Source organism: Diadema antillarum, unplaced genomic scaffold, assembly GCF_040938485.1.
Source record: "Diadema antillarum isolate AM-2024a unplaced genomic scaffold, OU_Dant_1.0 scf00000141, whole genome shotgun sequence".
NCBI classification, from domain to species: Eukaryota; Metazoa; Echinodermata; class Echinoidea; order Diadematoida; family Diadematidae; genus Diadema; species Diadema antillarum.
This window is the reverse complement of record NW_027271030.1, coordinates 3426464-3442574: the sequence shown is the minus strand read 5'-3', so window position 1 is coordinate 3442574 and position 16111 is coordinate 3426464. Positions and strand designations below refer to the sequence as shown.

At 38.1% G+C, this 16111-nt stretch overlaps 1 protein-coding gene across 1 annotated transcript in view; it reads right to left on the bottom strand.

Moving 5' to 3' along the window:
* Positions 1-8551: 8551 nt before the first annotated feature.
* LOC139721344 (uncharacterized) overlaps positions 8552-16111 on the bottom strand; it is a 129768-nt gene continuing 122208 nt past the window's right edge. The window contains exon 12 of the mRNA XM_071632660.1: positions 8552-9383. Within this exon, the coding sequence (XP_071488761.1) occupies positions 9034-9383 (350 nt within the window). The 3' untranslated portion in view covers positions 8552-9033. The remainder of the gene's footprint in view (positions 9384-16111) is intronic.

The window sequence follows — 16111 nt, the reverse complement described above, 5'->3', positions numbered from 1 at the left end:
TTAACTAAAAATTCATGTCTGGCGACATTTTGTTTGTTTTGAGGTGCAGTGTCACATTTATAAAAAAAAGGTCATTTTCACCAAATTTGAGATACAAGGTCTTGTCACCCCAGCGACGATATATGACACCACAGTGTATAAGTCTGTTCTGTACGGTATGTTAATGCGTGGCATTACTGTAAAAACAGAATTTTTGTGTGCATGAAACTTTCACTACTGTTAGGAGCCAAGATTTGCAAGAGGAAAGTGTGCACAAAAGTTTTTGTCTATACAGTGCATTGAATGCCAGTACAATACTGTACACTATCAAGGCTGGCAATTCACAAAAAGTTTTATGCTGCGAAATAAGGCTGTCGGCTCCAACTCGCGAAAATTTCATCCCGTTAATGTTTGTGGTTTTACAGGAACATTTTCTCTGTGTGAGTGTAGCGCAGTTATTACCTTTGCAAGAGCTGAAGAATTCTATATTGTTCAGGCAAAACTGGCTATAATGAGGTTGTTATTTACACAGACATGAATATGATTGTGTGGGACCACATACCCTACACATGCAATGACCATACACCATGGCTGCTTCATTTTGTGGTGTTTCTCATAGCTATTAGCTCACTACGAGAAATACCTCGATACGCCTGATCTTGCTACAGTGAATTTTGACTGTACATGTCTCCAGGAAACCAGGAAAAAGCTACAAGGGTTAATGTTTCTCTTGTCAAAACTGGAAACTCCTTGATTGTCCCATTCCCATGCAAGTACATAGAAGGCTATATTCAATTCTAAAGGGTTCTTTATTAACACCTGCAACTTATGACACCCATGGAGGTCAGTAAAGACTGTATCAATGGATAAGACTCCTCAGTGTATATGCCATATACTTAGTGAGTTTAGACACCAATCCAATTGTACTTGTATGAAATTGTAAAAATATACAAATGTCAAGATGTATTTTTAATACTGTGTGCTGTGTGTTTTCAGTTTTGTTTAATATTGCCTTTGTATAGTCCTCCAGTGTCTGATGTGTTTGTCTGTTGGTCTTGATGTAACACTGGCAGAGACTCCAACCCCAAGCACCTGCTGATCTGGAGATTCTCCCGCCTGAAACCCCTAGCAAACGGGAGACTCCAACTTGATGTGCGCGAAGTTCCTTGTGGCCGGGGTCCAGCTCTAGGGTTCTAGATGTTATCTCGTACTATCTAAGGCTTATTTTTCAACATATGATGACACTAAGTAAGAAATCATTTCAAGCAGGAGAAATTAAATCTCAAGCAGGAGAACAGGAGATTTGGCAAAAATGGGCTTTCGGCGGGAGATCTCCCGTCGAAAGCGGGAGAGTTGGAGTCTCTGCATTGGAGTAGGGAATAACAGAGCTGCAGCAATGGCAGTCTCCATGGATGAGTATAAAAGCCTTGTAGATGTACGGTAACTACAGACCTACTGAGCGTGTATGCAGATTTCTGTAAAGCGAGTGTGACCGGGGAACTCCTGTTTTGACCAGGCTGTGAAATCCCTCTGCTATAGAGTGATTGATTATTTAAATGTGTACGTGTAATTTGCAATCACACTTTCATTTCAAGTCCAGGACAGACATGTGATGGCAGTGATGTCAGAAAAATAAGACCAAAAGAGAACTTAAAGAAGAAATCCACCCCAAAAGTGTATCAATTTCAATAAGAAAGAGAGAAAAATTCCCTGCAGAACAGTGCAAAAATGATCAAAATAGGATAAGAAATATTAAAGGAAGTTATGACATTCTGAAATTATCAGAAGACACTTCTTGGCCAGTCATTATGAATGTCAAAATCAGTAAATGTCATGCTCTCACAATTTCTTATTCATTTGGTATAGGCCAACAGAAATTTAAACAAAAATAAAAAATCTAATTTTTCAGCTGTTTAAATATTAAACTTGCCTTAAAACCACCCAAAATTAAAATGAACAACTGTTAATCTAGGTAAGGGAACATGCTTTTACTTGTATTACATACATGAAAAATTGTGAGGGCATGACATCATCAACTCGCTCATTTGAATATTTGTAAGGACTGGTCAAGAAATGTTTTTTTAAAAAAATGTAAAATTCAATATGTCATATCTTCAATATCTTATCTGATTTTTGTCATTTTTCATTTGGACACACAATGTTTCAGTACATCAGAGCTTCACACATTCACATCCACCATAGTTCAGACACTGAAAAACCACAGAAGAAGCAGGCGAGTAGCAGAACTTGTGTATAATGAATTTTACAAGTCACTTTTATGTAATTATGTAAGTCCTTTAATATTACAACATATAATTACAGGTACATCATTTTCAAAAAAACGGCGTCCTCGTATCACGTCAACATGGTTGGTAATCAACACATTAATCACCGTATTTGTACATGAACACATGTGGTACAAGCATCGTGTTCAAAATCTGTTCAGTTTCTGTTACTTGATTTTTGGTATTAAAAGATCAAGAAGTGCAGTTTGGGGGTGAAACAAGAAAGATGTCACAGTAATCTTTAAAAATTAGGAAAAGGAAATATTAAAAGATCAAGATGCAACATCATTCTTGCACTCTCTTCGTATAAGAATAACGAAAGCTGTCATTCATTTTACCACCCATCGAAGCTGCCGAGAAGTCATGGGCTCATATTACAGTACAACACCCTTGGAGTGCACCAAGTACAGCAATCAACAAGGCCATTGCGATTACTGCAACAAATGATAAAATGGGTTCTAACTCAGAGAAGATTCGGAGGCAAGAACAATTGAGCAAGGAGACATTATCTTGTCCTCGTTTCCTGGAAGAATAAAAAAAAAAAAAGGGGGGGTGGGTGACAGAGTGCTCGTGGTATTTGGGATGGTGGAATGGAATATTCACAGTATTTTACAAAGTCTCTTCTCCATTTTAAAGCTCTTACCCCACCTGATACTCCTTCCATATGTACATTCCGCTTTCACGATATTATAACAAAGTTCTATCCTTTTTCTTTTGCACAAGATGCACTGTACACAGCTGCAATAGTTGTCACAAAGAAGGGGGAAAATGATGGCTGGTTTAATTGCTACCATAACAGAGCAACCCCCTTCATTGCTTGCCGGGCCCCATTTCGACCACCCTGCAGAACAAGCATTTATAACCACCTTCTATTGCTATCACCACGGCAGCAAGTATGCAAAAAATGCATTGATTGTGAGCTGATTCGTTGGTAATATGTAAATCATAATCATTGTACCTCGTAGTGAACCTGCCTTTGAGATGGGGCATTTCATGTCCCACCATCTATCCAAAGTGCAGCAGCTAACCTCGTATTGTACACATGCTGAAATCCGCAACACAAACAGTGGATATTTCTGAACTTCATCCTTATCCTTCCCGTAATTACACAATACCAACTCCCGTCGACAGTGAGGTTCGTGCCCACACTGGGTCAAATCCTTCGTAAATGTCATGGTAATGTGCTTTCAAGCCATGATATTCGACAGACATGTACATTCAAGCATTCAGTCAGAGCGTACATGCAGTGAAGTTTTTAATGTAGCTTTCACCAAGAGTATTACTGTCAGCATTTTCCTGACAGAAGATTGACTACCCCTTTTTGGTCATGTGATTGACACACATTCCCCCCATTTCAATCCTTCCAGCTGCAAAGTTTGTATAATGCATTCTGCAGATCACCATATTATCAAAAAAATTGGACTCCACACAGGTATACTGACCCTGTTGAGTTCATATGAGAAAGTCCCTTGGGGGAAAATCAGAATTTAAGATGCAAACTGGATTGCAATCATCCAGTGAAAAAGAAAAGGAAGAAAGAAAGAAATATGAGACTGTTAAAGTAACATTACAAAGTGCAATTAACTCGGTTAATGGAACTGCTTAAGTTTTGGGGTCAGATAAGGCATCATCATCACTTCTCATAAAACAGTCCTCAAAAAGCACACCTCCAACTACCCTTCCCTCCCCCCCCCCCCCCCCAAAAAAAAAGATAAAAGTACACGACTGATTTTGTTTTATTTAACCATCTCGTCTCATATGGCTTAAAGATTGTGATTATTACAATGATTTACAGGTTTTAGTATGAAAGTCACACAGGTATTACATAACCTGGTCTTTGCTCTTGCACTTGGGTTGAAGAAATGTAAGATCCTCGGCGGTGCAAATCTGACATCAAAACACTTAAAAGGGGTAAAGAGACACACGGTGTAATGGGAACAGGGCACAAATACCATTAGTCGAGTTTTGGGAAATGTTTTGTCCAAATGCACAAGGAAGTGAACACGTGTGGCTACTCATTGTTTTACCTGTGGTGCATGAGGGGTGTGAGGGCGCTGTTTATCTCTGCCACTCTGCAAGAAATGCAGCCACTCAAAAATCCCACCAGAAACATGTGTAAAGCCTCGCATTTTTTTCCACAGTTTTAACACACTTCATAGATTACAGTAAACTTAAGTCCACAAAGAAGAATTGAAAGAAATTAAACTGCAAACTCTGTGTCATTTGAACAGTGGTGTATGACACATATTTCCATAGAACTTACTTGGACAGTAAGTACAGAAGTTTGACCAATTTCTTTTCCTTTATGTGTCAAATGTTTGTTTACCTCTTCTTTTTCAGTCCTTTTTTTTAATGAAGATATCCTGGAAGACAATTGCATGAATGAAAACAAAGCAAAGAAAAGAAAAGTTAACTAATAGCTAATTTCTGACATGGTCTATCACCAATTATCTCTAACAGTTACACTCTAATGACAGCTACGCCTAACCACCGTTAGTCATTAGTTTTGTCTACAAAAGCAAGTGTAGTTGCAGATAGCATGTGCACTCACTGTACACCCCACATGATGACAAGTTTTAAATGAAGAGATTACTCCCCCCCCCCCCCCCTTGCTTCACTGACCTCTATTCTGAGCTAGAACTGCATTTAAAATATCTTTGCTCTTCTAACAAAGCTGAAGAGATATTTTCTGATGCTCTCTGTGTACTTCATAATGGCTATACATTTTTTTTTTTTTTTGCTATATTAGCCATCTTCATCTAAATTCAGATATTTTTTTTGTAACTATCATTTTCAGACATTACATTCAAGCAAATGCATATGCTAGCACACTTTCAACATGGTTCAGAGAAAAATGCACATGGCCAACCCAGAGTACGAAAGCGCATGGACATTTTTTTTTTTGCCATTACTGTTGCGATATACAACTTTATACGTTTCTACACAAGTATACAGATAGATATTTCGATTTTCATTAGCAAAATATTTTCTTATCTTATATGTAGGTGAGCTTTTATGCTGATATACAAACATTTAAGCGCATATTTCGTGCAGAGGCAAATAATTCAACAAGTAAAAAAAAAATGAAGTCACTCTTTTATCACAGAAATGATATACACATCGTTGAAGCAAAAAAGAAAGTCCTATTTATATCGAAGTCTGATAATAATACATTGTGTTCTCATCATAGAATACAATCTAAATGAGCTAATTAACAAAAGTTTTTTCACAAACACTTAAAACTTGCTTAGAATGCCAAAGTAATGTAGCAAAAAATATTTCTGTGAAGCAGATCGCAAGTTGCTGTTTTATTGCTGTTTGTGTAAGTCTTGAAAACACAATGTTGCAAAGAATATTGACAGAGTTGAAACATAGTAAATTATGAACATGATATTATTTACATTATTAGGACAGATATAAAAAAGCCATGATTTCTTTTATTCTTTTAACTAGCTGGATAATACCAAAGAAAGCTCCACTACATAGAACACTCACATCACATCATTTGACAGTAAAAGATAGGCGATAGATTTATGCCCCTCATTTGCAAAACTCATCATCTCTGAAATGCTCTTCTCCTTCGTAGCACTGCAGTGAATGGTACGGAGTCCTTTTTAGATACAGGGTGTACCAAGAAAAATCATTCAATCGCGATCGTTTATCCACCGAGATCTAGTAAAGCATACAAAACATAGCTATTTCTCTTGACTTGTTTTGTTTTTAGGTACAGACAGACATTGCTGCATGTACTGTCCTTACATCAATAGCTCCATGTTGTCATGACAACAATGTTGCTGAGACAACAATGTTGCTGAGACAACAATGTTGACAAGACAACAATGTTGCCAACAGTCACGGTACAGATGTTCCATCATACATAAAAGGACAAACTTTGGTTCGCCAAACCAAAACTCCATTTCGTGGGGACAAAAATGCTGAAATGTGAGGTGATGATTCACCATTGACTAGTCTTCACTTTCACACTGATAAAATAACCCTTCGAAGACTAGTCTTGAGTATACTCGGCAGGTGTCCATGGAAAATGCGTGTTATAGCAAAATCAGTGTGTCCTTGACGGGTTAACTACATTGTAGAGTAAAAGCAACGACAGCACACCTGTAACCATGACTGTCTTAATGCTGTGAAGAAGAGCAGACTCAACTGTTAGCACAATTATTGAATGATATACTGACAGACCAGTCACCAGTACTATTACAAGTTTGTATGTCTACTGACATCTCTAAAGCAGCATGGTTTTCAAAGCCGCAAACAATGCACAGCACGGCAAGGTGGATTATGCTTATTGGCAAACTATGATCAGAAATCCATACTTTTAAAGTGATCGATGAAGGATCGTCAACAATGACATTTCACACAGGTTCTAACAGTCATCAGATCGTAGATTTGGCAGCGATGCATAATTGTATATGGGGCAAAAATCACTGGAATTACTTGAGTTTACCTGCACATGGTTTGCATAAAATTGCCCATTCTTAAATTTTGTAGTCTTTATTTGAAACTCCCCAAACACATGTCTTTTTTCTTAAAGCTTTGAAGACAATCTTACTTAAAATAAACACCATGAAAGTGAAGAAGCTTTTGCATGATTCATATTTTGCACTTGGCCAATTTCATGCACTGTGCTTGTTCATGATTTTGTAGATAATAGATTTCTTGTGCCTGTTGTAGTAGATGTATCTCCAAGTATACTTGCATGTTTGTTTAGTCTTTTTCCCACTAAAGTTATGTGGAGTGCATAAATTTTCTAATGTTCAAAACAGCAAACTCTTTCATGTTCAAGAATGTCATTTTATGGGTTAAGTCACATACAAGTAGGCTGCATTCGAGTGCTCAAAAACAAACCAAAGTGAACTGATCCAATGCATACCATACCTTACCATGCCAGATCTTGAGCATTCAAGCACCCTGTAGAGACAGCGTACCTCGTGAGTTACTTTTAGAAGGGGTCACGTATTTTGTAGCATCCGGGGTCATTCACCGGATGGGCCTATTTAAGCTACTTTTAGATGTCCTGATCAAAGGAATAAACTCTTTGCCTTATGGCGTATGTGTGTGTTACGCGCAATCTTTCATGCCAACTTTTGATACTGTTATGGTATGCTTTTGGAGCATGTTGGGAAGTGGTCCATTTTTGGCTTGCCATAGTACGATATGGTATGTTGCACACTTAAAGAGAATTTGGGTGCTCCATGGGCATGGGTTTGGTACGCTTTTGGGAGAGCGCTTGAACGCACCCATAGATGTAATTAGAGACATGTTCATTCACCCTGTAGCCCTGCCATTAGAATCAGGTATGCTCATAATTGACTTATTTTTGTCCTTCCTCTGATGCCAAGGACAATTATTCTCTGGATTCTATCTACTGGATTTTTGTTTCATATCTATATTTCACAATTGCAGCTTGGCTAAATAGAAAAGATTCAAGACATGATTTGGTTTGATGCTCTGCACACTGAATGCAACACAGTATTGTAGACTCGTATATTTCAAATTCAAAATTCATACTTGGATTTGAACCATTCCAATTAGTCACATTGTAGCACACAAAAACACTATTTGTGTCTCATTTATACTGTATACATGACATCTGGATACAATTAAAATAAAAACTTAACCCATTGAAGACCATTACATTTCAACACATCTATCCCCTAGCCCATTTGTACCAGAAATGGGCCTTCCAAGGTTAACCTATACCATGTTCATGCAGCATCACCTACTAAACATCACATTGATACCTGTTTCAATGTTGTCTTCACTCTAGTAAAAAGAGCAAAATCATGTTTGACATTCAGGAAAGAGATTATTCGTGAATACATATCAATATCAGATGAATAAATACTAACATTTTACAAATATATGTCTCTCTTTATACAGCATGTGTTTGATATGCAATACTTAATGTGAGAAGTTTCCGAGTTAAGTTGTCTAGTTCTGTGATCCTTCAAGAGGACACATTGTGTACAATATAAAGAGCAACCTTTACATCTCAGAAGATAAAATTTCATAATTTGTGTGGGTTTTTTCGTTTCAAATATTTGACATATCTTCACTTCCCAAAATATTCATCTCTCTCTCTCTCGCTCTCTCTCTCTCTCTCCCCCAGTCCAATTTGATAGTCATACTGATTGAATGCACTTTATATGTGTAGCGTAGATTCCACTTACATGTACATGTACCTGTCTGTTTGACAAACTCACAACTGTAGCTTTTACATGGAAACACAATGTGAAAGTAATTGCACCTATGCAGTGAAAATAAGACAGATTGTTACCCTATCACATGGAATCATACTTGGACTTTAGCTTCAACATCATTGATTACGCACATCAGCAACTGTGGTGATTACCACTCTACCCTTTTAAATGATAACACATCATTATGATGGACTATTAAAAAAAAATGTAGCTTGTTGCCAGTAAAAAAAAAGAAGAAGAATGTTGTCCTTGGACAAGAGACATAATGTCGTAGACATGACAGACATTCTGTGTTCAGTGTTAATAGCAGGGAGAATATTTTCATAAGCCTTACACCTACAATGTGCAGCAAAGCTTGATACAAAGTAATAGATCTATTAAGTATGCTTAAAAGGGTGTGAAAAAGACTGCTTGAATATCAGAATGCAATGTTACAGAGGTCATGAAGTTGGAAATACAAGTGTACAGTGATTTTATCTGTGTGTTTATGACTGTCTTTGTGAGAGAGAGAGAGAGAGAGAGAGGGAGGAATTTTGGGGTGATGGGCCCGGTCAATTGTGCCAGTAGCGGACGATGGCCTGCCGCACCCACGTCATCTCCGGGCTGGAAGCGTGACTCTCCGTCAGGCTGTTCACGGTGGATTCGGACCGGCACGAGCCAGGGCTGATGGGGCTCAGGGGCGGGGGCCGCACCCCGATGGTGTCCGGCTCGGGGCTGGACGCGGAGCGGTTGGACACCACTGAGGAGCTGCGGCTGACCCCGCAGAAGCACTTCTTGCCCGACGCCGGGAGGGTGTTGCCCAGCAGCCGCAGGAGGGCCTCGTACTGGTGGCGCTGCTTACGGCCGTCTTCCCCGAGCGACTCTTTGCTGATGAGCGTGCTGTTGTTGTTCTGCTGTAAGTCTGCAGACGAGAGGCGTACAAAGTGGTAGGAGGATGTGGGACCAGAAGAAATCGGACGTTGGTTAATCCAGATTGAATTATTCACACATTGCAAAGAAAAGGTAACTTGACAGTAAATGTCTATGTGCTGTCAAGGAGAGTATCACACAAGACTTTGACAGCTAAAGCAAAATGGTGGCAAGGAGAAAGCACACAATACACATGGCTGCTAATAAAATGTGTACATGAAAGGACATGACACTTACAATACCATACACACAAGTACAACAAACTGCATATTTGTACCCAGATTTTTAGAAAAATCAAAATTTTTTTTTTCTTTACAAGGAAGTTGCCCAAAACTAAAGTTAACAGGATTTTAAACCTACATGTAGACATCAATTTTCTTGTGTACAAACATGAGAACAAACTTTGACCAGGGAGTTGACCCAACACATTTATGTGTTTATAGTTGGTTCCAGTTCAACCATTCTAAGTAATACATTCAGTATATGTACAAACCAAATCTAAAAATATTTTCAAGTGCTGGACAATCCCTGGTTTGTTGTTGTTTTTGTTGCTTCAAAGGTGTGTCATAACACCTATACCTTTATAAATAAATTCAAAGTCAAGCAGTAATTTTCAGGGGAAAACTTAATGATGCTTCTAATTTCTACAATATTCTTTGGCTCTGTCATTTGCCTCAAGTCTAAAACTTGCCAAAGACCCCACACAGGTAGTAGCCATCACTCGCGGCTGTTCTCTGAAAAACTGTTGTCACTGACATTTGGTACGGCCAATCATGTCTTTCCTATGATAAACACTTTTTTTTTCTTGTTATTATGGAATAGTTTCAAACATTATGGTCCATATGAATATTGCCACTGAATACACTGAACCAAAGTACATAAACCCATAGTTCAAAGTGTGTTTATTGATGAGAACAATGCTGACGCTCAAGCCTTTGAAGCTCTACAAGTTTACTTCTGTGACATCATATTTAAAGCGGATCAGAGGTGGGCACCCCCATTTTTTTTAAACAAAAGAAATAAAAAGAAAAAAATGAAAGGGGGCACGGGCGCCCCCCTTTAAGTTTTGAAGACACCATCTTTGTCAGCCGACTGTAGTAGCAGCAAAAAATGCGCTGAAGCCCCCCTCCCCTTGCTTGTAAGCCGATGAAACCTGGAAGTGGCACCAGAAATATTTTTGCCGCCCCCCATTTTTGGAACTCTAGTTGGATCCGCCCCTGGATGTAACATCCGTATGATATTATATTGTCACAGTAGGGCTCTCTCTTCAGAAAAAAAGCATAAAAATTGTTCATAAACAGCAAAGCTTCCACCGTAATAACAAATACACATGATTTTTGTAAAAGAGGATCCCAAAAGAGTTGCTGAATTGCAAGACAGTCTGTTCATTTTGCCCCAGTTTGATGAGAAAGATTGCAGGTTCCTTTTACAGACATATAACTGCCTTTTCTCCAACACATATACAGCAGTAGCCATTCATAATGGTGTAGACATAGTTGTACATTGACATGCTTCGAAAAGGTTGCCAGAAGGATATTGGAAGAGGTGAACACCAAATGCGAAGGTGACAGCTAAAGCAGAATGCATGTACAGTGTGATGCAATGAAGACCACATATAAAGACACTACTTGAGATTAAAGGGGAATGAGACCCAAATATACACGTTGATTGAGTGCGTGCAGTGATAGAAAAACATATCAGAGAAGAGAAGTTTGAGGAAAATCAGACAATCCATTGAAAAGTTATGAATATTAAAAGTTTTGGTGACACTATCGCTGGATGAGAAGACTGCTACAGTTTGTGAGTCACGTATGTACAACAACAAAAAAGAAAATATAAAGAAAATTCTACTAAATTTCATTTTTAATAAGAAGTACACAGTCATTTCCTTGACTTAATTGCCACTGACATACAATGTATGTTTAGAGAAAAAATATTCCCCCTGCTTTCTGAAAGAGGTACAACGTGTAAGCAAAGAGATTATTCATGATGCTAGAAAAGTGAAAATATATTGATTTTTGTAAAAAAAATATTTTTGTTTAATGTTGTCCATTGACATGAAAAAGTATTTAGTCTTCTCATCCTGCAATGACTGCATAAAAACTTTACAAACTTCATAACTTTAGAAGGGATTGTCCTATTTCCCTCAAAGTTTGCTGATGTGTTCTACTACTATTGCTTCATTCCCTCTATTCTCATAGATTATATATCTGGGTTTCATTCTCCTTTCAGACAGTGAGACACGATACTGTGGTAGGAGCATTGCATGGGGACCATAATGCAGCTCAGTTGACATTCCACAATGCCCCTCAAAGGATGTATTGGGACGTTATTGGGACGTATATATGTATCATCCTGTGAAACTTAGTAGATGCATCTTAACTACATAGTAACAGATGTACACTACTGTAAGCACTCCATGCTTAACATTTAGATATAATAATAATAATAATAAAAAATAATAAATAATAATAATAAAAAAAAATAATAATAATATTATTATTATTATTATTATTATTATTATTATTATTATTATTATTATTATTATTAATAATAACAATGATAATAATAATAATAATGATAATCTACATGCATACCATTCAAGCATTGTGTGACTAAAGCCAACCCAGAATCCAGAATAGAGAGCTGTGAGTATGTACAGCTATGGTCGTACTTTTGCCCCTATCTCAAACATTCTTTCATGCTAAATTAAGTTTCTAACGAAATTAGAATTGAATGGAACATGTATGGTTACAATATGTCAAGTCTTGATTCCATAAAAAATGATGGATTTATGCAAATTGCATTACAGGGCAGGTCAAAGACAGACACTGGTAGCTGAAAAATTTTTGATGCAAAATCAATGAAAAAGACTCCATTACTCTGGTAATTGACTTTGAAGGCTAATGGTATTATTGTTATAGTGTAGTAGCATTATTTACACATGCTTTACGACTTCGCATGGATACAACTTGTACATGTACTTCTCCATGTGCCTTCCCAAAAAGTATGATAGATTTGCTACTTCGAATATCAGCAAAGCTTTGACCTGCCCTGTTTTAGAAACAGAGGGCACAGCTGACCACCAATATAGCGCATCGACAGGGGTTGATCTGATCCCAAGGGGGGGGGGGGGGGGGGGGAATAAGAAAGAAAAGCTCTGAAATTAAGAATAATAGCAAAAATATTCAGTATTGATGATTCAGTATTTTTCCCCTTTTTCCACAAGGGTATTGTTGGTTTCCTTCTCAAATACAACTTCAATGTTCCAAAATCTGAGGACCATCAGCTTTATTCAGTGTCTGTTGTTTTTTTTTTTTTCATGTGGGCCTTTTCAATCAAATGATAAGTCATAATTATATATAACACATCCCACCCTAAATGCAGTATCCCCATTTCATGAAAATTGAAGTTACAGCCCGTATGCTTGATTCCAATATTTGATTTTACACCAAACTACATGTATTTGTGCAACAAGGCCTTCATTTTCTACATAAATCATGACATTTTTTGGATGCTTACACTGTGTTTTGCAGTTGGATTAATATGTTTCCGGATGATTTCATGCTGTGCAAAGTTTAACTGAATGCATTCAAGACTATGTAGGTGGTTAAATTCCTGGTACGGTATTTCCGGTAAGCAAACATGCTATAAAACATGCATATTAGGTGATGTTAGTAGAAGTTGTTGTGTCTACTGAAATGCCACTTACAACACAGTAACCAATGTGTCTATTACTGATCGCAGGAATATCACATAATTATTTGGAAAAGTTCCACGTCCATGATTTCTCAAACCCTTTTAATATGGTGCTTTGTTTGTCAATTGGAAGATACAATATACATCTGGAAACTAATGGTCGATGAGTAGATATATCCTAATCCCCCCTAATCCAAACTGTGTCACCTGGGGCTTCCTGTTGGACTGAGGTGCTCAGCTTTGTCTGCGAGTGGGGTGCTAAATGCTGTATATACAGTGCTTGGCAAGTTTCTGAAGTGCCTTGGCACATGAAGGGTTAAAGGTCAAACAGTTACCAGATAATGAAGAATATGACTACAAGGTACTGATTTTTGCATCTATACATGTACAGTGGACTCCCGCCATAATGAAGTCGTCGGGACCGGCAATTTTCTTTCATGACATCGAAATTTCGTTATAACCAAACGAATACTTGTAAACAATAGAAATACACAGACCGGATAATGTTGCGGCCTGAATTCTTACTTTGCTGTAACCGGAATTTTGTTTTAACCGTGTTCGTTATAATGGGAGTGCACTGTACTTCTCAAATTATCATAACCTGCACAGCCCTCTTTCTGTGTCCTCCTGTTACTTCTATCCTGAACATGGATGACAAGCAATAAAAAACAGAAATAGCTTGAATCCTTCACCGAGAGTACCAAAGCAGCACTTCTTTATAAGAACTGCTGACATTTAGGCCAGCTCTGCCTTTCTTTAGAGTAAAGGAATAGAGATGCCGAAAGTACACTGGTATACCAAACCTTCCCGTCAGAAATTAGCCTGAGCAGGTTCACACAGAGAATTGGGTGTATGGAAATTTACAAAGGAGGTACGCAAATAAACCAACATTTTTGTTTGATATCAAACATCACACATCTGTGATAATTTTTAACCCCACTCCCTATAGAAACATACATGGTTGTGCAATGTCTAAAGAAATTCCAGCACCTCTCTGGGAACAGGGTACCCCACTGAAGACATGCAACCTTTAACCCACAGAAACAGCCAGACAGTCAGACAATGTGGTATAGCTTCCAGCCACGTAGGCCATCTTGGTGGGGCCAGACAGCTTTCAAGATTAATGGGGACTCCCCCTTTTTGGCTGATGACCAATCATGCAAAAAGAAGGCCCCCTGGGGCACCTACACAGTACACATATATGTATGTCTTGGACTAAGGGCACTAAATTTTGTAGATCCATTTTGCCAAGAGCATGTGACCTCCATGTGCAAAAAGTGTTGCATGAAACACATGAACAGATAGGTGACGAAAGCAGCTCCCCTACACCAGCCCAAATACCTCCTTAACATTGTGTCTGCAGTTACATGATAATGAAGATGCATATTTAAGCAATCGTTAGTTTCACAATTAGATACGTGCATTATTTGGCATTGACCGCAGAGACTCCAACTCTCCCGTTTTCGACGGGAGATCTCCCGCCGAAAACCCATTTTTGCAAAATCTCCCGTTCTCCCGTTTGAGATTTAATTTCTCCCGCCCTGGCTCTTTGTCTCCCGTTGGAAAGGATTTCTTTCATATTTCTATCGTATGTTGAAAAAATAAGCCTTAGATAGCACCAGAGAGCATCTAGAACCATGGGAATTTCGCGCTTCGCACACATCAACTTTGAGTCTCCCGTTTGCTAGGGGTTTCAGGCGGGAGAATCTCCAGATGAGAAGGTACTTTGGGTTGGAGTCTCTGTTGACCGTGAAAGTGATTTGAAGAATTTAGATGTAACAAAAATACTGAAGAAATCAATCAGTGTAATAAAGTCAACTTTGATTTCTCTTCGCATAAAGCAAGTATTTGGTACCACGATTACATGAGATACAAATGAGTGCAAATAAGAGAGCCTTTGTTATGACCTAGAGTAATATTCAATTTTCTTGTCTCTTCAGAGATTGTAAATGTACAGGCAATTACAAATTCCATCGCAAAGCTTGAAATCAAACATCTTCATAAGTAATATAGCTGGGGAAAAGCTTATATCGTTCTAAATGATTGCTACAGAGTAAATGCAGAGGCAAATTGTGTAAAGTGTCAAGCACCGAGTATATATGTTCTTAAAAACAGAGGGAAAAGGTGAGAGTCAAAGGACCTCCTACCAATTATCAGAACTCCTTAAAAAGTACAGGAAAAGTTGTCATTCCTTCAACCCGTCCTTCAAAGTTTGTGTCTTTGTTTTGTTTACTTTTCAGATTTCTAGATCAAATCCTTTGATTGATTACACAAGTGTGAGAGGAAGAATGAGATGATCCCACTCCAAAAATAAATTGTATAATTTTTTTTTTCATAATTTTTTTGCCAAAAATCAACACAAGTGATTCCAGTTAAAACCAGGCAGCATAGATGTAGAGATTTGTGGGTGATTTCGGGAGACATGCAGGTAAAAGGGATATGGATATCGTATCCCAGTCCCAACAAGTTGTCACAGAACAAACATCGTGGGAGGATCAAAGGAAACGAGAGAGAAGAGGGAAGAACACAAGGGGAAAAAACAAACAAACAAACACACAAATGATTAATGTGACATTTCTCTTGTAGCAAATGCCATGCTATCAAACAAATACAATTTGATAATGATGAGGGAGGTGCTATAATATTCTGTGATTTTCATTTACAAATGCTAGAGATGTTGCTCACTGGGGAAATTGCAATCATTCGCTAATATGATTATTTGCTTTGTCTTGCAATGTGTGTTCACCAAGGAATATAGAGATCAGGACGTTTTCGTGCGCCACTGCAATGCTTTGTCAGATGATGAGTTGATGCCGATCCCAAAAGCAGGGTATCTACACCCCTGCTTTACCACATCATCGCATCACCTGTCAGCGAGGTTACAGCCCACCAATCCCAGTTGCAGGGTATTAATACCCCAACTTACAACATTAATGCATCACAACATCAATACATCAATAAGTATTGCAGTGAACCACAAAATGTCATGATCTGCATATTCCTTGTTGACTACACAATGCA